Source organism: Aulostomus chinensis, chromosome 21 (assembly GCF_037954235.1).
Source record: "Aulostomus chinensis isolate RoL2024-O1b breed Wild chromosome 21, RoL_Achi_v1.0, whole genome shotgun sequence".
Classification (NCBI taxonomy): domain Eukaryota; kingdom Metazoa; phylum Chordata; class Actinopteri; order Syngnathiformes; family Aulostomidae; genus Aulostomus; species Aulostomus chinensis.
In genome coordinates, this window is record NC_141340.1 from 18,920,551 (window position 1) to 18,944,841 (window position 24,291).

A 24,291-nucleotide genomic window follows, 5' to 3' on the forward strand; every position below is an offset into this window, starting at 1 on the left:
GGTTTTCTATGGAGTTTTTCCTCAGTCGATGTGAGGGTCTAAGGACAGAGGATGTTGTTATGATGCCATGTGAAGCCCTTTGAGACAAACTGGTGGTGAAAACGGAATCTACAAATAAAATTGCCTTGCCATATAACTTTCATCTGAAAATATTGTATATAACTGAGGTCAAACGTGCATTTGTTTAATGTGCTGTTGACTGCTACAACCACAGCAGCTATTTCATTGAGGCTCGGCAGCCACCAGCAAGGGTCGGTAAGGGTCAGCCACCAGCAGGGGTCAGCAACCAACAAGGGTCAGTAAGGGTCAGCCACCAGCAGGGGTCAGACACCAGCAAGGGTCAGCTCTGGCGCAGGTGAAGGAGCCTGGGGCGGTGAAGGAGGAGGGCTGTTTGAAGGCTCCAGGCACACTCACACACACCAGTAGTGGACAGTGTGAAGAAGTGTGTGAATCTAAAATGGAATTTCTTTAACTATGCTGGCTTGAGTCCTCTAGAGATTTTCATTTTGTTCTTTTTATTTTTATATTTTCTCTGTCCAATGTGGCACAAGTTACTGTTGGAGTAAATCATTCAGTAACATCCAGGTCCAAAGACAGAGAAGGCAAAGCTCCAGGAGTCTTTGATCTATGGGTTCTGAGCATTGATCTCCTGCTTCAGTCTTTGATCTCTGACTGATTCTAAACTCATCAAAGATCACATCAGCATATTTGTCCAGACTCCAGATGGTGATTTTACCAAGTGCACTCCAGCAGTCCTTGTTGCTGTCTGCTGTTGAGTCACAGCACAGTAAGGAAACAGCCTGACGGTCCTCAGGAGGAAATTCAACAACCTCCAAAGATGGAGGTGAATCTAGACCTGCTCATCTTGGCCATCCTTGATGAACTTGGGCAGTACTCTGGTGCAGGGATGAGGTCATGGAGATGATCTGGGAGCAGTCCTGATGTTAAATGCTGTGATGAAGGACAGTGTGGTGGCAAAATGGGTCAATTTGAAATTTTCAACAGTTTAACGTTGTTGGCAGGACTCCAACCTGAGCAGGGAGACCCCAACGGATATCTAGTCCATCGCCTTCACCACTCGGCCACAACAACCACATTCACACACACATTTGTAGAAGATTGAAATACAACAATTAATCTTTGTGTCAGCACAGATCAACTTTTTTTTTTTTATTTCCCACGAAGACAAACTCTGTGTGTGTGTCTGTGTGTTTTGACTGAGTAGTGAAGAAGACGACTTCTTGACTCCATTTTTGTTGTCACTCTTCTATTAATTTTCAGTTTCACTCATTAAAATGAACCAGCTTTGACATGTTTACTTCTCTTGTATGTCAACAACTTTGGTCTTTAAACTCCTGACAAACACACCACATTTCGCACACTCTATAGATTAAATCTGCTGAGAACACAAAACACGTGACCCTGTGACCCTGCATTTTTGTCCAGGTTCAAGTTTGATTCATTTACCAGAACCTCTCAAAACCCCAGAAGAAAAAAATAAAGGTTTCTATGCATGATAGCCATAATAGTGACATCATCATGTTTCAAGGTTTTCTCCCCTCAAATCATTCTAACAAGACCAGGGAATTCTTGAAATGTTTCAGTTGTTGAACTCTCAGCAGCCTGAAGGTGAAGCTTCTTTATCTGGTGTGCAAAATTAAAGAGAATCAGCTCAAACGGTGGAGCGCTGGCTCAGCATGTGAGAGGTAGAGGGACTGATGTCCTCATCCTCCAGAAGACTTGAGCTCCTTCTGTTGTTGATCAGAGGAGCTGCTGTGTGACGAACGCTGACGTTTGTCCACTGGTGTGATGAAGTGTCAGCCTGTTACTGATATGTGAATGAACACAGGCTCAGTTCACAGCTCTGATGAAACCACTTACTTTGAACTACACAGTGAAGGAGGTGGTCATCAAGGTTGATGGCAGCTTATTAAGTTCTATCTTTGATCAAATAATAGAAATGTAAATGAATTCAGCATTGATTGCATTTCCCTCCTTTCTTTTGGTGCCCTCAGACTTTCTGAGAACTGGAGGAGGAACTGCTCTCTGTTCTGTGTTTGTTCTGCTCAGTGGAGGAAGGAACCAAGGACTGGAGCTCTAAGTTTTTCAAATTTTTTTGTCTGCCAGAAGTGAGCTGTCTTCTGTCTCAGGGGACACAGTCGGGTGGACCGGGGCAGATGAGGACCTGCTGCTTCCTTGAATGACACACTGGCTTGGGCCACAGTGGATGAGGGTCCTGAGACCCTCAGTGAAACAGTCTGGTGAATGTTTGTGGAGGACTGCTGTGTGTTGTCTCAATGATGAAAAGCAGCACAAACACAGGAACATCATGAATATTTTCCAGCAGTCAACACTGTACAACTATTCTCGTACTCTGAGAACCTGCTACTTTCTACAGTCGTCTCTACTGTATACTTGTACTACCAGTTGTTATGAGCATCTGTGGATTTCTAAATATTCCAGCTCTCAGTTTGCAACTGTATAGTGAGGAAGGGTCAGTTTAGAGCTGTCAATCAATGTTAATAATTGATATTAGCATCTGTAGATTATTTTAGGAACACAAATACTTTTACTTCATTCTGAGGATGAGCAGACGTTCAATATAATTTTCATTTCTTGGTCAAAGACTCCTACAAGTCAGAGAGGATCTGGGCTGGATTGTGAAGCTTCTGAGAGGGAAACATTCACTCTGGACTGGACTGAGAACGGAGCAGCCTCAGCTTCCTGGAGTCTGACTTGCCTCTGTGGTCTAAGGCTGTGTGGGCTGACATCACAGTGAAACTACTGAGATCACAGAGTCTTTGAGATGACAGGCTGAGTTCCTTTTTTTCCCTAAAATGAGGAAATAGTGTTGTGTCTGTATTTGTGTTTGCTGCATCAGTTCAACAGTGACTCTACCAGAGGGGATGTAGCTCAGTGGTAGAGCGCATGCTTCGCATGTATGAGGCCCCGGGTTCAATCCCCGGCATCTCCAGCTTGTCCTTTGGAGCCTTCATCTTATCAGCTAAATTGATCCCTAAATGTGACAACAGTTGATAACAAACTACCAGAAGAGAAACCAGTCTGTTGCTTATCAAAGTATTTGGAGCTGGGTCAGTGTGACTGTAAACCTTCATAGTCAGCCTGAAGGAGCTGGTTTTATCTTTGCTAAGGAAATCCCACACACAGCTGCTCTCAGTTGCCAAATGTGTGTGTCCTCACTCCTCTGTCCTCCTGCTGCCTTCAGAATACAGACACAATTCAACTTGGTAAGTTTGGTGCATAGAAGTGCTCCTGAAAAGATGTGTGTCAGCCCACAGCTGACTGTTCTTACCTGGAACCTCAGGATGAATCTGATGTTGACTTTTGGACAAATCACCTGTTCATCAGTTCAATCATCACTTCCATCCATTTTCTACTGCTTATCTTATTATAGAAAGGAGTCTGTCTGCTGTGTGACTGAGGCAATTAATGTGAGCTGTTGCATGTCTCAGCTGTGTGTGTGTGTGGGGGGGGGGGCTGTGTGTGTGACTGGTCAGCTGCGAAGGATTATTGATTACATCAATCATGATTGGTTAGAGATCACGGCACAGCAGTAACCAGATGGAGACTTTTTGATTTTATTTTGGGGGGGGGGGGGCAATTTCTAAGTCAGACACATCATCACAATTTGAAGTTTTTCCCAGTAAAAAAACGAAACAAAACAAATCCAAAACATGATTTGACTTTTGATGTCTAAATTGTGTGGAAATTGGAAGTCCAACAAGCAGGAGGCCGTTTGTGCTTGGAAACTGTGGAGCACATCACCAATAACTCCTGGTTAATTTACAGTTGTTTTCTACAAAAAGTTTTAAAAATGAACTAAATGCTAAATCCCTAGTAGTCATCATTGTTTTCATATATTTTCTGTCTGTGATTCCCTTTAGACGGTTCTTTTCCTCTGAATTCATGAGGAGAGCTGCAATGACAGAGAAAGGTATGGAACAACAGAGTACTACAGAAATACTGCATTTGTTATGAAAGAGTACTTCCTCAGATATGAACTGAGTAGATTTAAAGGTTTAAGCTTCAAAGAAAATGGCTCAGCCATCCAGCAACACTTCCACTCAACCTCCTGACCTCTCCTTCATCTGTTTAATGCAACGATTCACTGTCATTATTCTGATGTAGGCAACAACTGTCAGGATCCCAGTCTTTTTCCATGATGTCCCCGTTCCCTCCTTCCCTTTTGTGGGTGTCTTTGTCTTTTTCCTAGCTAATATATAACAATACTGAAAGAGCGTCATGCAGATTTAGACCACAGGTGCAGTTTTATCAATCAAGACCTGTTGAATCAAGGGAGAGTCAGATGACCTGTGACGGAGATGCATTAACAACTTCCATCCAGAAGATGGCATCAGAGAACCATTCATCCATCCATTTTCTTCCACTTATTCCTGATAAGGGTCCTGGGGGGTGGAGTCTATCCCAGTGGCTTTCGGGCGAGAGGCGGGGTTCACCCTGAACAGGTCACCAGTCCATCACAGGGCCAACACATAGAGACGCACAACCATTCACACTCACAGTCAGGTGCATTTGTGGCCCCAAGATATCCTGCAACACACAGAGCAAGCGATTGTTCAGGTTTTCAAACTTACACTTTCGCGATACAATCTTGGATGGGCAGCTTACATCTTCAGCCCTGCAGCAACAGAGCCACAATGTGGTCTGCACATGTCATTTCCCCAAGAGTGTCTTCATTTTTGTCTTCCTTGTCCTCTTCCTCAAGACTCAGATGGGGCGACAGATGTGGCGCCTGTAGTCGCACGTGGAAAAGAATAAGTACACAAGTCAAGTGCGCTCACACGGGCGAAATTTGTAGAAACAGGAGGAACTTACAGGATGAGGGCCGCTGTGCCGGCTGGTGGGAGGAGGCTGGTGCTGCAGCTTCCATATCCCTGCCCAGTATGTATGTCTGAAGCACATACATACGCGACCCAGGCCTCACCCTCTGCCTCTTCACCCACTGCACATAACTGCAGACAGCGAGACAACAAACAGTCAAGGCCTGGCCGTCCCGTCACTTGAACTGGACGCACCTCAAGAGAGCAACACTTACGATCTCCTTTTGCCAAGGGGGGAGTCGTACAGGTCCTGCGGGGTCACCCCGGAGTGAGTGCCAAAACCCACGACGGCCCCATCCATGCCTCGCACCGAGGAGTGCCCCTTGCACATCCTACGCCTCTCGATGGTGGCGGCCATTTCTGGGAAGAGACGAGCGTAGGAGGCAAGGGCGTCCTTTTTTGCGGCCAGGAGCGACTCGCCGGGTTCCCCGCTGTCCCTCTCCTGCAGGTGAGCAACCAGGAGGCTGCTGGCGTAGCCCACGTTGTTGCTCAGGAGCCATTGAACGTCTGCCCCTGGTATTTGCCAAACTGGAGCTCGCTCTCACTGAGCACCAGCTGGAAGCAACCAGGGTCACCTCCGGCCTGGAGCACACGGGTCTTCGCTTCCTCCCTCACCAGGTCGGGCTTCTTGACCTGCGTGACCTTCACTTTCCCAGCTTGGGCCAGCCATCTCGCTGCAGGCGTTGGAGCCAGGGTGAGCTCGCTGGACGTAGCTCTGTGATATCGGAATACGGGTTTGTAATCCATTCTGCAAAGAGTCACGCAAAACACCCTCTTTTAGCATGACGCCTGTAATCAAACGCACACACGCGGGCGCACACACACACACACACACACACACGCACAAAATAAAGAAAATGGACTCTTTGCCACACAGCGCCTGCCTCATTCATTCCTTCAAGTATAATGAGCAATGTATATTCATCAACAGATTAAAAAAATATAGCGGAACTGTTGGCGTCCATGGCAGTGGAAAATGCCGTACTTCCGTCCACGTTTAGACACACAAACGGGAGCTACACGTTCGGACACGACACCGACATAAATATGTGGTGTTTATTGCTTCAAGTAGGACGTTTGCATAGAACCGATATCAAGTCTCATTTCTTCCATTCATTCATTCATTCATTCAAACGGACAGAACAAAGTGCGCTAGCAGAAGCCGCAAACCTCAAAACAGTCGCAAGAAATATCAACGCCAAGTAGTCCGTCATTCGGTGTGACAAAGTGCAAACAGTCGCAAGAAATATCAAGGATAAGACACCCACAAAGTCCGTCATTCGGCGTGGTAAAGTTTTTGTGAAGTTTCTGGTCTTTGTAGCGCGAGGAAGAGCGCAGCGAGGCTTACCTGTCGGAGTCGCAGAAGAACAGTGACGGAAAACGCCAAGCGCACCAGGAAAAAGGTAGCCAGATGCCGTCAACCAATCAAATCATCTGCTGGCTAAAGCGAGCCGCCGATTGGCTGGCTGCTAAATTTGACTCTTGAGTGCGGAAGAACGCGATCCCGGAGGCGCATCTGGACCCACCAGATAAAGTGGAGGAGGATGCCGACAACGTGAACGATACAGCTGCCGTTTCGAACTGACTCTAACACACCAAACTGTGTTCATAAGGAAGCGCATCTGTCAACGGGATGCTTCTGCCAAAAGAATCTTAAATCTTTTGCGGTTGGGTTCACCATCAAACTCACTCAGCAAGAATTATGGATTAATCTCAAGCTAAATGAAAGGTTTCCGCCGTGTGGGACCATTTTGATCTCATATCAGAAAAAAAAGGTATTTGTTTTAATATCATGACGCTGAGCTGCACAGTGGTGCAGTGGTCAGCACTGTGGCCTCACAGCAAGAAGGTTCTGGGTTCGAGTCCCAGCTCGTGCACAGGATCTTTTTGTGTGGACTTTGCACGTTCTCCTGTGCCTGCGTGGGTTCTCTCCAGATACTCTTCTTCCCACCATCCAAAGACATGCAATTGGGGATGAGGCGAACTGAATACTCTAAATTGACCGTAGGTGTGACTGTGAGTGTGAATGGTTGTTCGTCTCTCTTTGCTGGCCCTGCAATGGACTGGCGACAATTCCAGGGTGAACCCCACCTCTTGCCCATTGACGCTGGGATAGGCTCCAGCCCCCCCCCCGTGACCCTTAATGTAGGAATAAGCGGAAGACAATGGATGGATGATGAAACATATTTTCACATTATTTTCTGCAGGTTAAATGTCACATTTGTTTGACAGAACTGTCATATCTCAACAAAAGCACCTCCTCAATGCTGAGGCATTACAGGGCCAGGCATGAGAATGAGGTCCCAGATACACGCTGGACAAACTCAGGTATACAGCCATTGTACAACTTGTTCATAGTTGCTTTATTGATAATTACTTCCTTTTGAATTAATTTATTTCAACAATGCAAGAAGAAAACGAAAGGACAAGAAAAAAATTCAACATCTAACAGAATGAAAACAAGGATCTTCTTCTCACACTTTGAAAAGTAGTGGGAGGAAGTATAAATCTATATAATCCCACCCCCTTTCACTAACTCATAACAGCAGATCAGCTGTCTGTGCTCTCAGATCAATTCAAACTTATATTTCATATATTTATTTATTCTTTACTTAATTTTTACCCATAAAGCTTCCAGGAAGCAGATGCTGGATGAGGCTCTACTGAATTTTACACTGAAGGACTGCCAGCCCCTCAGCATTATGGAGAATGAAGGGTTCAGGGAACTGGTTCAGGTCCTTGAACACTCATATGTTTTGCCCACCAGAAAGGCATGTGGAAATTTTCAAAAGTATTAGTTTCTATATCAGGTCATTAAATCTTTAACTGAAATATTGATTTGCTTTTGGTTTTACTTGGTGTCATTTTCAGATCATCAAACACATGGTGGCCAAAAGGTGTGAGGAGGAACGGAACATATAACGGCTGACGTGGACATCTGTGAACATGGAGGCTTACTTGGCTCTTACCTGTCACTACATGAATTGGAATTTGCAGTTGTGTAAATCTGTCTTGGGAGTGCAATACTTTCCACAAAGTCACATTGCTGACAATTTGGCCCAAGTCAAAAGGGGCATGATGGAGGACTGGGTCATTACCAATAAAGTAAGGTGTCTTGTGACAGACACAGCACCAAACATGATTGCATCCACGAGACAGCTTCAAATACGGCACTCAATTTGCATTGCACATTGCCATTAACACAAACACAAAAACAAACACCTGTTGGCATTATGGAAGCGGCTATAAAAGAGCCTTCACCATTGTGCTGAATGTGCAAGTTTCAACAATAGCAGTACTTGCGCTGTTGGAGGATGTGGCAAACGGTGCAATAAGATGGGAGCGACACTTCAGGGAGGACTTGCACCACAATTCTGACGAGTGGCTGATGAGCCGGTTCCGGCTACCGTGGGCCATCTTTCTGCAAATTAGTGAGAAGCTGCGACTGGCGCTCCCCTCCATGAGGAGTACGCTTACGTTCATGGTAAGGGTTTACACTCCATCCATGTGCAGACCATCGAAACGCAGAGGCTGGAGGGATGGACACCGATCCCGGCCAAGGAGCCGTCCGCGCACGCCAGAATTTCAGTTCCTGTGTGAGGACCCTCTCATGGGCTGGAGGATGTGCCGCTGGGTCCGTGTGGGCTGGAGGATGCGCCGCTGGGTCCGGGTGGGTCGGAGGACCGTCTGCCACTTGCTTGCCGGGTTCTGGAGCTGAGGCCGGGGGACGACGGGCTGGCCCAAATGTTGCTGGTCCTGGCGGATGACTCAGAGCCGGCGGATGGGCACCCGCTGCCCAAATTCCGTCAGGTGCCCCTCTCCCTGACCCCCACCTGTCTGGCCGGCACTCCTCTGGAGGGCAGCTGTACGCCGCTTGACCTCCTTTTGGTCCTTATCTGTCGTACCTCAGACCAGCTCATCTCCACCTCCATCTTCTCCTTTATCTCTCTGGCATCTGCTTTTGCAGAGTCTGGAAATTCCTCAAGATAGTCTGCCCCAGCCATGATCGCTCTCCTTACCGTCTCAGTTGAAACACTGGGGCTCTGCAAGATTTTACTGACTCTGTTAATGTGGTTCAACACATTGTACCATAGAACAGTACTCACCATGAAAGGCCATTTCATCATGTTTTCCATGATGCTTTTAGTGCTGGAGACACATTCTGGATCCTTCTTCTCCTTTGCATAATCTTTCAGAGCCGCCAATGCATCCACAAATTTCAGGAAGCTGGTAGCGCACAGCATCCACCCGGCACTCCCATCTTGTTGTGGACAAAGCCTTGATGGACAAGTCTTTAACGTTTTTCTGGAGAATTGTCCAGCGGTGAACAGAGCTACTGAACAAATTATAAAGCCTCTGCAATAATCCAAAATACCCTCAAGATACAACAGAAGACTTGGCAGCATCTCCAACCACCAGGTTTAATGTGTCACTGCCACACGGGACACACAGTGCTTTGTTGTTTCGTCCTAGGACCCTTGCCTGGACCCCCTGCGTCTTTCCTTGCATATTGCTGCCGTTGTCATCGGACGGGCCACGGAGGTCACAAAGATCCAGGTTCAGAGTTTCCAGGTGTCCTAAAAATAGGTTTAGCAGGCCCTTGCCAGCTGTGTCCTCAGCAACAAGAAATCCCACAAAGTGCTCATGAATGGACACTCCCTTTGTCAGCTCACAGTTGACAATTCTTAAAACTACTGACAGCTGCTCATTGTGGCTGACATCAGGAGTGCAGTCCATGATGACTGCGTAGTGCTTGGCCCTCCTCACTCTGTCCACTATGGCTTTAGTGGTGCACTGTGCCACAAGGCCAATTCATTTGTTCTGTATAGTCTTACTTAGGTATGTCTCAGCCAGCTCTTTCTCCTCAATCCTCCTCAGGTGTTCCTTCATCATTGGGTCAAATTTGGCCATAAGCTCCACTTGACCCAAGAAATTGGCATTGCTATGCTCGTATAATTTTTCTCTGTGGCCTCGAAATGCAAGGTTACGTTCAGGTAGGTAGTTGACGATGGCAAGTAATCTGTGCAGAATTTCCTTCCACCTAACAATTTCAGCATTAATGAGATTAACGGTCAATTGCTGTGCCAGACTTTAGATATTTCTCAGTGTGTGCCAGCCTTCCATGCATTTAATGTGTTTAGGGGACCTTTCATGTGCCTTGAGGTTAGCCTGGAGATTGTTTCAGTTATTAACACCACTGGAACTCAGCTGTGAACGCATGCTCCCATCTCCAAACAACCGGCAACAAAAGCAGAGAACTAAGTCCTTTGCTTTGCTGTAAACAAGCCAGGACCTATGGATCTTCCCTCCACTCTCCATGAATGTATAGTAGTTACTACATGTTAACCTCCGACTGTCTGTATTTTTTAGGGAAGTCGGTTTTGATTTGAACAGGTCCTCTCAACACTATCAGCCATCGCTCGCTGTCACTGATATTTTTTTGGCAAAAGTGCCGGGTCATCATCCGGTCCCAATTCATTCGTAGTTGGGGGAGATGGAGGGCCGTCAGGCTGCGGACTCACCAAATTTTCATTTTGAGCATCAGCGCTTTGCTCCTCCACCACTGGGCTTGCGGCACTTGGTTCTGCGGTAACTTGTTGAGCTAGCCCGCTGGAACTCGGCTCCGAGTCTGCCCACTCTGCCGTAACAAGCTCTGGCTCCTTAGGCTGGGGCTGCTTGCTGACATTTTTTCAAGCTGTTTTGTCTCAGAGAAAGTCAAAAATTGCGACAGTTTTGGTAGTGTCCCGCTGCATTTGGCTACGTCTTTGCTTTTTGCCGTTTCTCCGAGACAGCTCCGCTTCCTCGAGCCGGCTTCACGCAGCTGTGGTTTCCTTTGCAGCAGTAATTACATGGAGCCCTCTACTGGCAGGGGGTGTAGTAATTCGCTGAATTACTGGCCCGCGCAGCTGACACGCACACGGACACAACGCCAAGCACTCGCACTCGCACATTTACTGCTGCATGGAGGGGGATGTCTACAGTGTATTTCTAGCGCTGGACAGCTCCAGTAGATACAGACAGACAACCCTTCACACTCACACGGTCATTTTAAAGTATTCAATTAGCCTCGTTCCAATTTGGATGTCTTACCCAGACATGCATGAGTACCAAGAGAGAGCCCACGCAGGCACAGTGAGAACATGCAAATTCCACACGTGCCCGGGCCGGGACCTTCTCGCTGTGAGGGACAGTGCTGACCACTGCACCACCGAGCCTGTCCCTGTCTATATCCTGCCGACCAATAAAATTATTCCCGGTCGGAGGGAAGCCTCCGATTGGCTTTTGCAAAGTTAGAACAGCAGGAAGCAAAAACGTTAGAACAAAGTTAATTGAAGTACATGATCCAATACAAATTATACAATTATATTCAGGATGCTGTTAAAAAATTCTAAGAGCTGTTTAGTCATTTAGCTTTGATGCATTGTGATTCAAATAATGATTATTGAATTTGCAGGGTTATTTTTGTATTGATTTGTTCTTTTTTTTGTCTTGCTTTTATTTAACCACAAGATGGCGCCTTAAGCAAAGCAAACAACTGTGGACTGAATGAGATGAGGCCTTGATGTAGGAAGGATGTGTTGTTTGTATTCAATACCAGTTTGTTCTTTTTTAATGAGGCCTTGATGTAGGAAGGATGTGTTGTTTGTATTCAATACCAGTTTGTTCTTTTTTAATGATTTATAAAATAATACATCTTACAAACAAAATGAGCTGTAGAAATCAGAGAAGTCTACTGTGGTAGAAGTCTACTGCTTTTATTTTACCACAAGATGGCGCCTCAGGCCATCAGGCAAAAAAGAAAATGAGGAACGCTTCACGAATTTGCGTGTCATCCTTAGTGTTGCTCTTTTGGAAGTCCAGGATCGCGTTCTTCGGCACTCCAGTCCAACGAAGAGTCCAATTTAGCAGCCAGCCAATCGGCGGCTCGCTTTAGCCAGCAGATGATTTGATTGGTCGACGGCATCCGGCTACCTTTTTCCTGGTGCGCTCGGCGTTTTCCGTCACTGTTCTTCTTCGACTCCGACAGGTAAGTCTCGCTACGCTCTTCCTCGCGCTACAAAGACCAGAAACTTTGGAAAAACTTTACCACGCCGAATGACGGACTTTGGGGTGTCTTCTCCTTGATATTTCTTGCGACTGTTTGCACTTTTTCACACCGAATGACGGACTACTTGGCGTTGTTATTTCTTGAGACTGTTTGGAGCTTTGCGGCTTCTGCGAGCGGACTTCGCGCTGTACGTTTGCAGGAACGCAGGAATGGAAAAAAAAAATTAGACTTGTTATCGGTTCCATGCAAATGTCCTTCTTGAAGCAATAAACACCACGCATTTATGTCGGTGTGTCCAAACGTGTAGCTCCCATTTGAGTGTCTTAACCTAGACAGAGGTACGGCGTTTTTTCCGCCGCCATGGACGCCAATAGTTCCGCTATATTTAATTATTTATTTGTGTGTATAATATATATATATATATATATATATATATATATATATATACACATATATATATATATATATATATATATTTTTTTTTTTTTTTTATCTGTTGATGAATATACATTGCTCATTATACTTGAATGAATTAACGAATGAATGAGGCAGGCGCTGTGTGTAACAAAGAGTGCATTTTCTGTTGTGTGTGCGCCCGCCCGTGCACGTGCGCTTGACTACAGGCGTCATGCTAAAAGAGGGTGTTTTGCGTGACTCTTTGCAGAATGGCATTTAAACCCAACTTCCGTTTTCACGGAGCAAAATCCACCGAGCTCACCCTGGCTCCTACGCCTGCGGCGACGGTGCTGACCCGAACCGGCCAAGCGCAGGTCACGCAGGTCAAGAAGCCCGACCTGGTGAGGGAGGACGCGAAGACCCGGGTGCTCCAGGCCGGAGGTGACCCTGGTTGCTTCCAGCTGGTGCTCAGTGAGAGCGAGCTCCAGTTTGGCAAATACCGGGGTCAAACGTTCAAGTGGCTGCTGAGCAACGACGTGGGCTACGCCAGCAGCCTCCTAGTTGCTCACCTGCACGAGAGGGACAGCGGGGACACTGGCGAGTCGCCCCTGACCGCCAACAAGGATGCCCTCGCCTCCTACGCTCGTCTCTTCCCAGAAATGTCCACCACCATCGAGAGGCGCAGGATGTGCGAGGGGCACTCCTCGGTGCGTGGCATGGACGAGGACGTCGTGAGTTTCGGGGCTCACTCCGGGGTGACCCTGCGGGACCTGTATGACTCCCCCCTCGGCGAAAGGAGATCGTAAGTGTTGCTCTCTGTGAGTCGCACGTCTGGTTCAATTGACGGGACGGCCAGGCCTTGACTGTTTGTTGTCTCGCTGTCTGCAGTTATGTGCAGTGGGTGAAGAGGCAGAGGGTGAGGCCTGGGTCGCGAATGTATGTGCTTCAGACCTACATACTGGCCAGGGATGTGGAAGCTGCAGCACCAGCCTCCTCCCACCAGCCGGCACAGCGGCCCTCCTCCAGTAAGTTCCTCCTGTTTCTTCACATTTCGCCCGTGTGAGCGCACTTGACTTGTGTACTTATTCTTTTCCACGTGTGATTACAGGCGCCGCATTCGTCGACCCCTGTGAGCCCTCCGACACAGATCTCCTCACCGCTGCCGTGGAAGTGGAGTCTCGTAAGTGAATGTTGACTCGTGGTGTGTGTGTGTGTGTTTGTACACGTTCTGGTGTGTGACACTTGTGTGTTGGTGTGTCACATACAGAGATGGGTGACACTGGGCCAGCGGTCACTTCACCCAAACCCTCCCTCTCCCAGACCCCGCCTCCCCCTGGCGAGCCCGCGGGGAATGAAGGAGGACGGCCCGAGACCCCTGCCCCATCCTCCTCCGGTGCACAGGTACAGAGATGTATATCACGCGTGTCAAAGAGCTGAAACCTAAAAGCTAGAGATCGGTGTCTAGACATCACCGCTGACTGATCATTGTGACGCTCGCAGCTGCTGCCCAAGGGCTGGAGGCAGACGCTGCCGGAGGAGAACCAGGAATGGCTGGGCCGGGCCCTCTGCACGCGCGCCGCCGGAGGTCGGTCCTCACCCCGGACCTCCGCATGTGGTGGCACCCCCCTGGGCCCCGTCCGCTGTACGCGCAGCCCCCCTCCTCCCACCACGCCTTCTATCAGACCCGCTTCTGCCTTTGGCTGCCCTACAAGTTGTGGGCATACAGGCTGGTGTGCCCCGACTGCGACCGCCGACTGGTTGGAGCTGGGCTCGACGAGACGGTGCGGAGAGTCCTGGACGCAACAGGCTGGTACTTCATGGGCACTGAATACCTGGAGTGCGGCTCGTGCAAACGGAAGTACGCAGCCTGGGCACCCTGCGTCGTGGAGCAGCTGGCCCAGCCCCACCAGGAAATGTTCCCGGCCGTCCTCACCTACAAGTAAGCGGCGGCGGCACGACAACACACTCGGAATATGTGAAAACGCTTGAGATGCAGGCCTGAATACTGACAGCGTTTTACGATCATAGCACTTGTTGTTGGTGTCGGGGTGTCATGTGATGACGCCTGTTTGACATTCAATTCTTCCATCCTCCTTTGACAGGCTGTCCTGTGACAAAGCGGTCATCGGGCAGCTCAAGGAGCGCACCCTGGGCAACTCGGCATCCTGCCTCGGCGCCTACCTGGAGGAGCAGCACTGCCGGGACTGGATGACCAGATCCATGTTGTACCTGTCGGTGCTGCGCAAGTTCGGGGTGCCGGGTTTCCAACAACAGCCCGGGCGCGTGTCGCTCCCGCCCATGCACCCGGCACCCTCCGTCCACTGGCTCCTCTCCGTCTACGTACGAGAAGCCCTCCCTCGTCTGACGGAGACCAAAGCCAGGGTCACGTCCATCTTGGGAGACATCATAAAGATGGACTGCACCAATAAGGCAAGCTGTCACATTTTTGGTCAAGTGTGGACTGACTGGCGCTGACAGGTGACTGGGGGAGGGAAAAATAAACAGGAGGGAATTACTCACATTTCTCCTCCATCGCAGATGACCAAGAAGCTTGCGGGGGAAGGCACCGGGACTGCCGAGTGGGTGACCAATGTGGGCAACGAGCACGGGCAGGTGCTCATCTCTGTCCTTACCGCCGCCGAGGGGGACGGGCTGGTGCGGAGGTACAGGGAGGCTGGACGGGACCCTCCCCAGATCCCGTACGTGGAACGGGACTGCTGCACCACGGGCGGCACACGCTGCAAAGTAAGGGGTGGAAGTGTGTGTGAGAGAGAGAGAGCGAGAGCGAGAGAGTGTCGGTGCCTGCGTACACGTGTCAAGTTTTCCTCCTCCAACGCATCTTCCTCTCCTTCTGCAGGTGGCGGCCATGTTTGCAGGCTGGGAGCAGCTGGTGGTGCGCCTGGACGTGTGGCACCTCATGCGCCGCTTCACTAGAGGCGTTGCCACTGACAGCCACCAGCTGTACCCCACCTTCATGGCCCGCTTGTCCTTGGCCGTGTTCGAGTGGGACGGCGGGGACGTGGCTCGCCTGGTGGAGGCCAAGCGATCCCAGCAGGGGAGGGACGCTAGGGTGACACCCACGGCCACGGAGCTGGCCCGCCATTGCCGCCGTCGGACCAGGGGAGCCCGAGTGACCGAGCAGCTCATCCAGGACCTGATGGACACCATGGGGTCCCGCTCATTAACCGCGGCAGGATGGAGTCACCACAGCGGGGGTCAAGCTTCCAGTCTTTCGCTGCGCCAGAGGTTCCAGCTCCCTGGAATCGTTCCACCTCCACCAGTGCCGTTTCATCCCAGGTCAGACGTGTCATGAAATGCATCTTTCATCTCTCACGCTCTTTGGGTCCGTGGGTCTTCTTTCTCCCCTTCCTCCCTCCCACGAGCGCCAGCGCCCTCCACTTCCAGGTGTACCTGCTGGAGGGACTGGTGTGGTGGAATGAGAACCGAGGCAGGGCCTCGGTTCAGCCAGAGCGCCGGATGACGCCGCGCTGCTACAGCGCCACCTTTCAGCACGGCTTCAACCAGCTGACCCGACGCTGGTTGAAAACTACACCCCGCCCGGGAAGTACACAGGTATACTGTCAGGAAGGAGCGCTCACGCACATTCACGCACGTGCCTATTTAACATTTGAGGTCATGGCCTGTCTTTCCTCCCTTCAGGGGAACTCATTGGGGTGGAGTACCTGTTCTCCCAGACGGGCGCCGTGCTGATGCGAAACGGCCTGGATCCAGATACTCCGGACCAGCTGGACCAGGCGGAACAGGCGGCTGAGATGCCTGACGAGGGCTACCAAGAGGAGGAGGAGGAGGCAGTGGCAGAGGAGGAGGAGGATCTGGGGGACATTGGTTTCTTCTCTGCCACTCATCTCTTTGATCTGCTGCTGCCCTCGTCACAACAGCCTAAGCCTGGCGCACCCCTGCCCGCCGCCGCCGCCACCGCCACTGCCAGCACCTCGTCAGCGTCTGGTACTGTGCCCTCCGAGGAGGAAGAGGTATGCCGCCCGCCTGCCTCCCTCCCCCTGTGTGTTGACTTGGCGGCCCTGCACTTTCAAAAGCCTTAACAACCCCACGCTCCGCTTTTTGCAGGAAGTCCTGGGGCCTGACGGCCGAGGAGGCTACCAGCACCTGGTGCGCCTGGCACACGCCCTGGTGGAGCTGCGCCACAATGCCTTCATCACGGAGCGGCAGGTGAGGGAGTTAGTGGCGCTTTGGCAGAAGCTGCACGACCATGACAAGGCCCCTATCTCCTTCCCTCCTCGCCACCAGGAACGGCTTGTGCATGGCCGTTTCAAGGCTGGACCCTCCAGGCACGCGAGCACCGCAGGGGTGGACAGCGTCAAGCGGTATGCCCTGAGAATTTCACACGTCACTTCTTCATATGCGCTCCTCCTGTCCCACCGCCGTCATCTGCAGATGTTTGTTTGGTCGTTTCCAGTGGCAGTCTGCTCATCAGCAGTTTCAGGAAACAATATTATGATGTGAACAATCACTTACAATAGTAATAATAATAGCTATAATACTGATAATGATCATAATGTCGCAACACATGGCAAAGGTACGGATTCTCCTCTCTGATCCTCGTCTCTCTCTTCTCCCCGTTCAGGTCCTACCGCGGACAGGGGGAGGGTGCGGCGCAGCTTCCCAGCATCAGCCGGTTGGTGGAAGCAATGTTTGTGGCGCTGTCCCACATCCACCAGGAGGGCCGGAAGTTCGCTGGGGTGCGCATCAACCGCTGGGGCGCCGTCATGAGGGACTACACCATCATTAGGGACAACGTCCTCCATAGCCCCAACCTCATTCAGCTGTTCCACGTGAACCAGCGGAGTCTGGCGCAGTGGTAAGAGTCCCGCGCTCTCTTCATCGTACCCACCCGGCGATCGACGAGACTTAACTGCTTTTTTTCCCCTCATCCTCAATGTCGGCTCTCCTCTGTCCGTGGCAGGTACAACAAGCGCTGCAAGTTGGCTGGGACACAAGCTGTTGTTGTCAGTGTGCCAGGGTGCATTATGACCACAGAAGCAGTAGAGCCTCTACCGTCTGCCAGGGCTCTTCTGCAGGAGCCATCGCTGCCCCTCCAGCCTCTGGAAATGCAGCATCCGGAGGACACGTCTGGTCGGGCAGTCACACACCTTGGGCCCCTGGCACCACAAGTATTCCGTGCCCTCCAGGCTTGTGACAGGACCACTGCTGCAGCAGCAGCAGCAGCAGCAGCCGCCACCGCCGCCGCCACCACCGCCATCCCATCTGCTGCTGCGTCAGGCTCCATCTGCCACCCGCTCCTCCTCTTCCACCGCACCATCGCCCTCCACCTCGCAGGCGCCATCGCCCTCCACCTTGCAGGCTCAGTCCACATCTGGCGCCGCCTCCGCATCGTCCGCCTCCTCGCATCCTGTACCCCGCAGCACAGCCTTCCACAGGAGGCGGCACGAGGAGCAGGCGCGTCGGGTCCTGGAAGAAGGTGCTCTCCTCCCCAAAAAGCCCAGGAAGTCACCATCGCAGTTCCTGTGCTCGCGCTTTGGCCAGTCGAAAACTAAAGAGTACGGCCACAGTTGCTACGGAGGAGAGCCCTTCTGCTCTCGGGCTGAGGGTCGCACCGTGGAGGACTGGCTGGCAGAGAAGAGGAGCAAGGACCCCAAAAAAGGTGTGTTGGTCAATTTCCCCCGACAAAAAATAAATCGTTGTTGTTGTTGTTCATTGCCAACACTTTCTTTGTTCTCCTCCTCCTCGTCATCTGCAGAAGTAACGCGGCCGGCCGGCCGGTCCCGCTCTGCCTCCCGCATCTTATCCGTCGAAACCTTCTGCCGGGACCCCCAAGATCCAGCTGACAGGTACTTGCTTACTTTCAGCGTCTAAACCTTGTTGATCTGCGTGATCTTTGACAGCCACTGACAGCTGTAGTGTCTGTCTAGCTGGTTTCACGCTTGTGTGGCTCTTTGGCTCCGTGATGGCGGCTCCCCTCCCTGCAGCCACTCAGTATACGCACTTTAAGTAGATCACCCGACGTCCAGACTGGACACTTTCCTGGGAATGTCTTTGTCTCTTACGACACCTTTTTCTTCCAGGAGATGGCGGCTGTTAACGCGATTGCCTTCCACCCGCCCTGCCGAAGGACTGGCTCCTGCTGTGCTGCCTGCGGAGGTGAGAGAACAATGGGGAGGATCCACGGGAGGGAGGCCAATGATCGTTCAAAGGTGAGCAGGCTGACGAGCCCAGAGTAAAGTCTTATAAAACAAGCCCAAACCACCTCTGCTCTCTCCGTTAGCCTTCGCGATGGAGCCTAGGAAGCATCTGTTCAAGGCCAAACACCTGGAGGAGGAGGAGGACTCTGATCGAGGTGTGTGTCCACAGCCTGGTGCGTGTGTCGCTCGGTGCGGAATATTATTCATACTTGTGTGTCTTTTGCAGGGTTCACCTCCTCTGACATATAGAGCCAGCCAGGGACGGGAGAGGAAGGAGACGCCGCAAGCGGCAGCAGGGGGCAGCTGCCCAAGAGCGGCAAGCGGCGGTGGCGGCTGAAGGTTGCGACCGTCGCCGCTTGCCGCTCTTGGGCAGCTGCCCCCTGCTGCCACCAGGGTGACCCTGTACAGGAGGAAGAAGAATGAGGAGGAGGAGGACAGGGAGCTCCTCGCCAGGACCGACCCGGACATGGCCCCGGGGAACCCCTGCTGTGTCTGCGGGCAACCACAGCACCTGAACTCAGACCACGCCTTCTACTGGGGCGCTTCTTCTGCCCGATGGCGGACGGGGGACAGAGGACTGCTGAGCAGTGGCTACAGCAAGAGTGGGAGAGCAGCGCGCCGTCCGTCCCCAGAACCACCTCCTGGCGCATCAGGAAGGAGGAGGAGGGTGGGGGAGCCCCCGCCCGAAACACCCACAAGCCTCACATCTGCCAGCTCTGTGGCCTGCCGTTGAGGAAAGACTACGGGCACAGTTCCTACGGCGGCGGCGGCAAAACTACAGAAAAATTCTGTGCCCTGTCGCAGGGACTGCACCCTGACCTCTGGCTGGCGAGGAAAAGAGCCAGACAGAGAACATCTGAGGCACGGAGACAGAGAAAGAGAGAATGTGGCTGTCGCTATTATAACCTTCCCGTGTCCTTTTATTTTTTTTTAATAAAACATATTGGTGTTGCCAAAGCCCTGCTGCACACACCCCGAACAAGGTCTTTTTGACCCCCCTTCCCTCTGACAGGCTCAGGGTCATGAGGGCACGGACAGAAAAACTGGGAAAAAGCTTCTTCCCCAGGGCTGTGAAAGCTCTGATGGCTGCCTGAGCCCGACTGTTGTTGCACCTCTCATCCTGCACTTTACTTGTGATGGACGTTCAATTCGCAAGCCTACATCACCACTGGACTCACTGCACTATCCTCTATCCTTCATTTGTGTTCTTTTTCTATCCTGTTACAGATTTTCTGTTCTAAATGATTATTATCAGTTTATGCTGCTGTGTGACGGACTGTGTCCGACTACATTTCATTCTACAGAAATGTTCAGTGGTAATAAAGAAAACCTTAAACGATGCTGGGGTAGTCATCCGAATTCATGTCGGCCCACTGCACAGTTCGTGGCTGTCGTTGCCTCTCTGGCACAGAACCACAACGATCACTGGTGGAATTTTGACAAGCATTGGTGAACTGTGTCACTCTTATCAAATCCAATTGATATTTTCAACAACTATTTTACCTCTCACAAAGGTTAGTGAGTACGTACAGTGGAGATTCCATTCGACACTGAAGGTAGCCTGTTGGAGGCGCTTGGTAATGTTAACGTTTACACACACTCTCCACTACAGAGAAGGGCCAGGTGAAGCTGAGCCAGCAGGAGACCAGCCATACATCCGGAATTAGGCAGGGCAGTCCGGAACTGAGATGCCTTGTCCATCAGGACGCTTATTTGTCCTCTTTTTTGGCGTTGCATTTGAACGCAACGCAGCCTATCGTCCAATGGTGTGAGAGTGGTTAAAAATGATGGTGTCACTCAATCATCTGACTTCTCATAGGTTGCAAATGTAAACAAGCCGCCCCCTTTCCCACGTGCTAGCTGTGCACGCGGCGCCTCACCTCATTAGCAGGACGTTGACGAGCCGAGGGGACGGACCGCATTCATTGCCCAAAAGGTCAAGAGAGCCCGCGTCCGTCAGCAAAAGTAACAAAGACTATTCGCATGCGTTTTGCACACTTTGTCGCTGTTACGTGGACGTTAGCACACAAGGACAGACGGCGATTGAAAGGCAAAACAGGTTTTTTTTTAATTTGTTTAAGAACTGAAATGTGTATTTTTGGAATTTATTTATGTTTACGTATATTTAATTTGCACATTAAAGGCCATCAGTGTTCTGCTTTGTGGCACTGCACTTTGCAAGACAGATGAATCGAATAAATACAAATACTGTTAACAAATACTTTTTCTCAGGAATATTTGTTCCTCTTCGTCTCACAGACACCGTGATATATCGTAGATTGCGATGTACACGCCATCTCAGAATCACTGCATCCTCATACCATCGTCATACGCCAGATTTCTATCATGCGATTTCCCCGTCCTCACTAGATGCCGCAAAGTGTCCTTCTTTTCTGTGATGAGGCAATGGCCACCCTAGAGGAGGGCCGTGGTGCATCTCAAGTACTAGTGGCAACGTTCCCTTGTGCCATCGCCCAAGTTAAATCACGTGACGGAGACTCAAGTGGCAATAGGCTACTTGGGCTCCAGTGAGAGCAACTTAGCTTGACAGCACGTGCATTATTCTTGGTTTTCCCCGATTAGACTACAACAATGCCTGTGCACAATCGGGCTCGGTTGAACATAAGACATTGTTGTTATTACGATTCACGGTTTAATGCTTGGCCTAGGAGATTATTGTTCCAACAAGCTAAATCTCTAGGTATAGCAGCTAGCGCGAGTGTGACAGCGTGGTTGAAATGGGCACAAGCCTGAAGAATACCATCCATTGTCTTCCGCTTGTTCCTGTTGAGGGTCGCGGGGGGCTGAAGCCTATCCCAGCGGCTACGGGCGAGAGGGGGGTTCACCCTGGACAGGTCGCCAGTCCATTTGTCAGGAAGGCGGGAAAAATGGGACACAGTCGCGGACATGAAGTCCTAAAGTTAACCCAGAGTGTTAACCACTAAGGTCACTAGTGGACTACAAAATGGGAAAAATAAAACCACTGCTGCCAAGAAGCTGAAACCCAAACTAGACTCCCAAAACAAAGAGGACTGTAGCTTCCCAGCTACAGCTACTTGCCCAAAGACGACAAAACCAAAAAGACCTACAAGGCCACTCCACAAAAGGCAGAACCAAAACAAAACCCCATAAGACAGTGGAATCACACAGAGAGGTTCAATGTGGAGCTCCTGTGGATTCCCCTGTTTCTAACACCTACAGAAGACTGAACAGTGCTTTCTCCTTCACGCTCAGTGAGACAATGAGTCAGCACCGAGCAGAGGAGCCAAGGGCTAGATATAGGTTAGCCACACCTGGGCCACATCAAGGGCAATTATGTCTCACACAGAGGTAATCAGCCAGTGGAGCCCAATGTGTGGCCTGTGTGAGGAAACCCTCACAGAACCCCCTCCCTACGGGACGGCACCTGACGTCCCCGCCAAGCCGCTGGGGCAGAGCTGGCGAAAATCTTGGATAAGCCCTGGGTCCAAGATGTTTCTGGCTGGGACCCAGGTGCGTTCCTCTTGACCGTACCCCTTCCAGTCCACCAGATATTGAACCCCGTGTCCCACACGACGACTGTTCAGAATCCGCCTAACCGTGGAGGCCGGTTGCCCCCCAATCAGTCGAGGGGGAGGAGGAGGCTTCTCGGCCGGTGCCAGAGGGCTAGAGACCACAGGTTTCAGGCGCGAAACGTGGAACGTAGGGTGAATCCTCATCGAGCGTGGGAGCTGAAGCCTAACCGTGACCGGGTTTATCTTTCGGACGATTCTGAAGGGGCCAACGAAGCGTGGGCTTAACTTGCGAGACTCCACCCGCAAGGGGAGATCGCGAGTGGAGAGCCACACCTGCTGACCGATGCGATAGGGGGGAGCCGGATGTCGACGACGATCTGCATAAATCTTTTGGCAGGCAGAGGCCCGCTGTAGAGATGTCCGCACCCGGTTCCAGGTGGCACGGCCTCTCTGGATAAAGCGAGCAGCTGAAGGTACTGTCGCAGCTCCCTCCTGATCAGGAAATAGTGGTGGCTGATACCCGTACTGACACTGAAATAGGGAGAGGCCAGTGGAAGCATTCTGTAAGGTGTTGTAGGCGTACTCTGCCCAGATAAGTTGATCACTCCAGGTGGTAGGGTTGGAGGAGACCAGACACCGGAGGGTTCTTTCCAGAGTCTGGTTAGTACGCTCTGTCTGGCCATTCGTCTCAGGATGGAACCCTGATGACAGGCTGGCCGATGCGCCCACCAGGGTGCAGAACGCCTTCCAGAAACGTGAGGAGAACTGAGGCCCACGGTCCGATACTATGTCCTGGGGTAAACCATGGTGGCAAAATACATGCTGGACCACAAGCCGAGCAGTGTCCAGCGCGGAGGGGAGCTTGGGGAGGGGGACGAAGTGAGCTGCCTTAGAAAAGCGATCCACTACCACCATAATAGCAGTGGATCCATTAGATGGAGGCAGCCCTGTAATAAAATCCAGTGCTACGTGTGACCAGGGGCGATGGGGAATAGGCAGAGGCCGAAGGAGCCCGGCGGGGGGGCTTTGAGAAGTTTTGTTCCGGGCGCAAACCCTGCAAGCTGCCACAAACTCTTGCACATCATTCTCCATCTTGGGCCACCAGAACCGTTTTTTAAGGAAGTCCAGGGTGCGGCGGACCCCAGGGTGACCTACTAGACGGGATGAGTGCCCCCACTGAAGCACCTGGGAGCGCACTTCAGTGGGGACAAATTGTTTACCTGGTGGTCCCCCCCCTGGGTCCGGCTCTCGCTATTGAGCCCCCCGAACTATTGTCTCTATACCCCACGTGATTGGTGCCAAGATTTGAGCAGGGGGAATGATGGTCTCAGGTGGACCCTCCCTGTTCGATCGATCAAACTGACGGGAAAGTGCTTCTGGTTTTAGATTCTTAGACCCTGGGCGGTACGAAAGCGTAAAATTGAACCTATTAAAAAAGAGCCCACCGCGCTTGCCGAGGGTTCAGGCGCTTGGCTTCCTGAATGTACGCCAGGTTTTTGTGGTCCGTCCAGACCACAAACAAATGCTCGGACCCCTTCAACCAATGATGCCACTTTTCTAAGGCTAGCTTCACCGCCAGAAGTTCTTTGTCCCCAACGTCATAATTCTTCTCAGCAGGCAGAAGCTGCCACGAGAAGAAGGCGCAAGGGTGAAGCTTCTGGTCCCGCCTAGGACGTTGGGACAAGACCGCCCCGACTCCCACGTCCGAGGCGTCAACGTCGACAATGAAAGGCAGTGAGGGGTCAGGATGAACGAGGATGGGTGCCATGGTGAACCTTCGTTGTCTCTCTTCCCCACAAAGAAAAACCCTGCCCCTGCAGGGGATGTAGAGGGCCGAATAAAACCTGCGGCCAGAGCCTCATCAATATAGCTTTTCATGGCTGCAGTTTCAGGACCCGACAACGAAAACAACCGGCCACGGGGGGGGGGGGGTATGGTGCCTGGGAGGAGGTCTATGGCACAATCATAGGGTCTATGGGGAGGCAGAACGGAAGCCTTGTGTTTGCTGAACACTTCGCTAAGTTCTCTATATTCCAAAGGGACCCCTAGAGGAGTGGTGCGGCCCACAGAACTAAGGGGAGCAGGAGCGGGGACCCTGAGAGCCGAGGAGCTAACATGAACCACCTTAGTCTCCGTGCAGCGAGATGTACATTTGGGGCCCCAACGTAGCACCGTCCCCAGACTCCAATTAATGTGAGGGTTGTGTTTTGCCAACCATGGGTGTCCCAGAATGAGTGGCAGTTCGGGAGAATCAATAAGGAAGAATTGCATCCTTTCCAGGTGTTTGTCAACACGAACTTTGATTTGTTCCG

At 51.2% G+C, this 24,291-nt stretch overlaps 3 protein-coding genes, 2 long non-coding RNA genes, 1 other non-coding gene and 1 pseudogene across 6 annotated transcripts; 6 read left to right on the forward strand and 1 right to left on the reverse strand.

Annotated features, from left to right (window-relative positions):
* Window positions 1-749: 749 nt before the first annotated feature.
* Window positions 750-8,138, forward strand: LOC147241925 (uncharacterized). The gene is made up of 3 exons (XR_015110926.1): window positions 750-844; window positions 3,906-3,955; window positions 7,494-8,138. It is a non-coding gene; the product is annotated as an uncharacterized LOC147241925 (long non-coding RNA).
* trnaa-cgc (transfer RNA alanine (anticodon CGC)) lies at window positions 2,903-2,974 on the forward strand. Its single transcript has one exon. It is a non-coding gene; the product is annotated as a tRNA-Ala (tRNA).
* On the reverse strand, window positions 4,655-5,609 carry LOC147241927 (uncharacterized; annotated as a pseudogene).
* Window positions 8,139-12,575: 4,437 nt separating the features above from the next.
* On the forward strand, window positions 12,576-13,743 carry LOC147241928 (uncharacterized). The gene is made up of 4 exons (XM_086192362.1): window positions 12,576-13,108; window positions 13,195-13,331; window positions 13,415-13,486; window positions 13,574-13,743. Exons 1-4 carry the CDS (start codon window positions 12,576-12,578, stop codon window positions 13,741-13,743), a joined length of 912 nt encoding a protein of 303 aa, XP_086048488.1.
* Window positions 13,744-13,841: 98 nt separating this feature from the next.
* LOC147241929 (uncharacterized) lies at window positions 13,842-16,017 on the forward strand. The gene is made up of 6 exons (XM_086192363.1): window positions 13,842-14,245; window positions 14,409-14,736; window positions 14,845-15,051; window positions 15,164-15,603; window positions 15,690-15,879; window positions 15,967-16,017. Exons 1-6 carry the CDS (start codon window positions 13,854-13,856, stop codon window positions 16,015-16,017), a joined length of 1,608 nt encoding a protein of 535 aa, XP_086048489.1. The 5' UTR covers window positions 13,842-13,853.
* Window positions 15,662-17,840, forward strand: LOC147241930 (uncharacterized). The gene is made up of 5 exons (XM_086192364.1): window positions 15,662-15,879; window positions 15,967-16,298; window positions 16,393-16,649; window positions 16,910-17,143; window positions 17,249-17,840. The coding sequence occupies exons 2-5, from the start codon at window positions 16,017-16,019 to the stop codon at window positions 17,838-17,840; spliced, it is 1,365 nt and encodes a 454-aa protein (XP_086048490.1). The 5' UTR covers window positions 15,662-15,879; window positions 15,967-16,016.
* A 202-nt stretch (window positions 17,841-18,042) lies between these two features.
* On the forward strand, window positions 18,043-18,782 carry LOC147241931 (uncharacterized). Its single transcript, XR_015110915.1, has 4 exons — window positions 18,043-18,134; window positions 18,369-18,497; window positions 18,569-18,640; window positions 18,712-18,782. It is a non-coding gene; the product is annotated as an uncharacterized LOC147241931 (long non-coding RNA).
* Window positions 18,783-24,291: the final 5,509 nt, after the last annotated feature.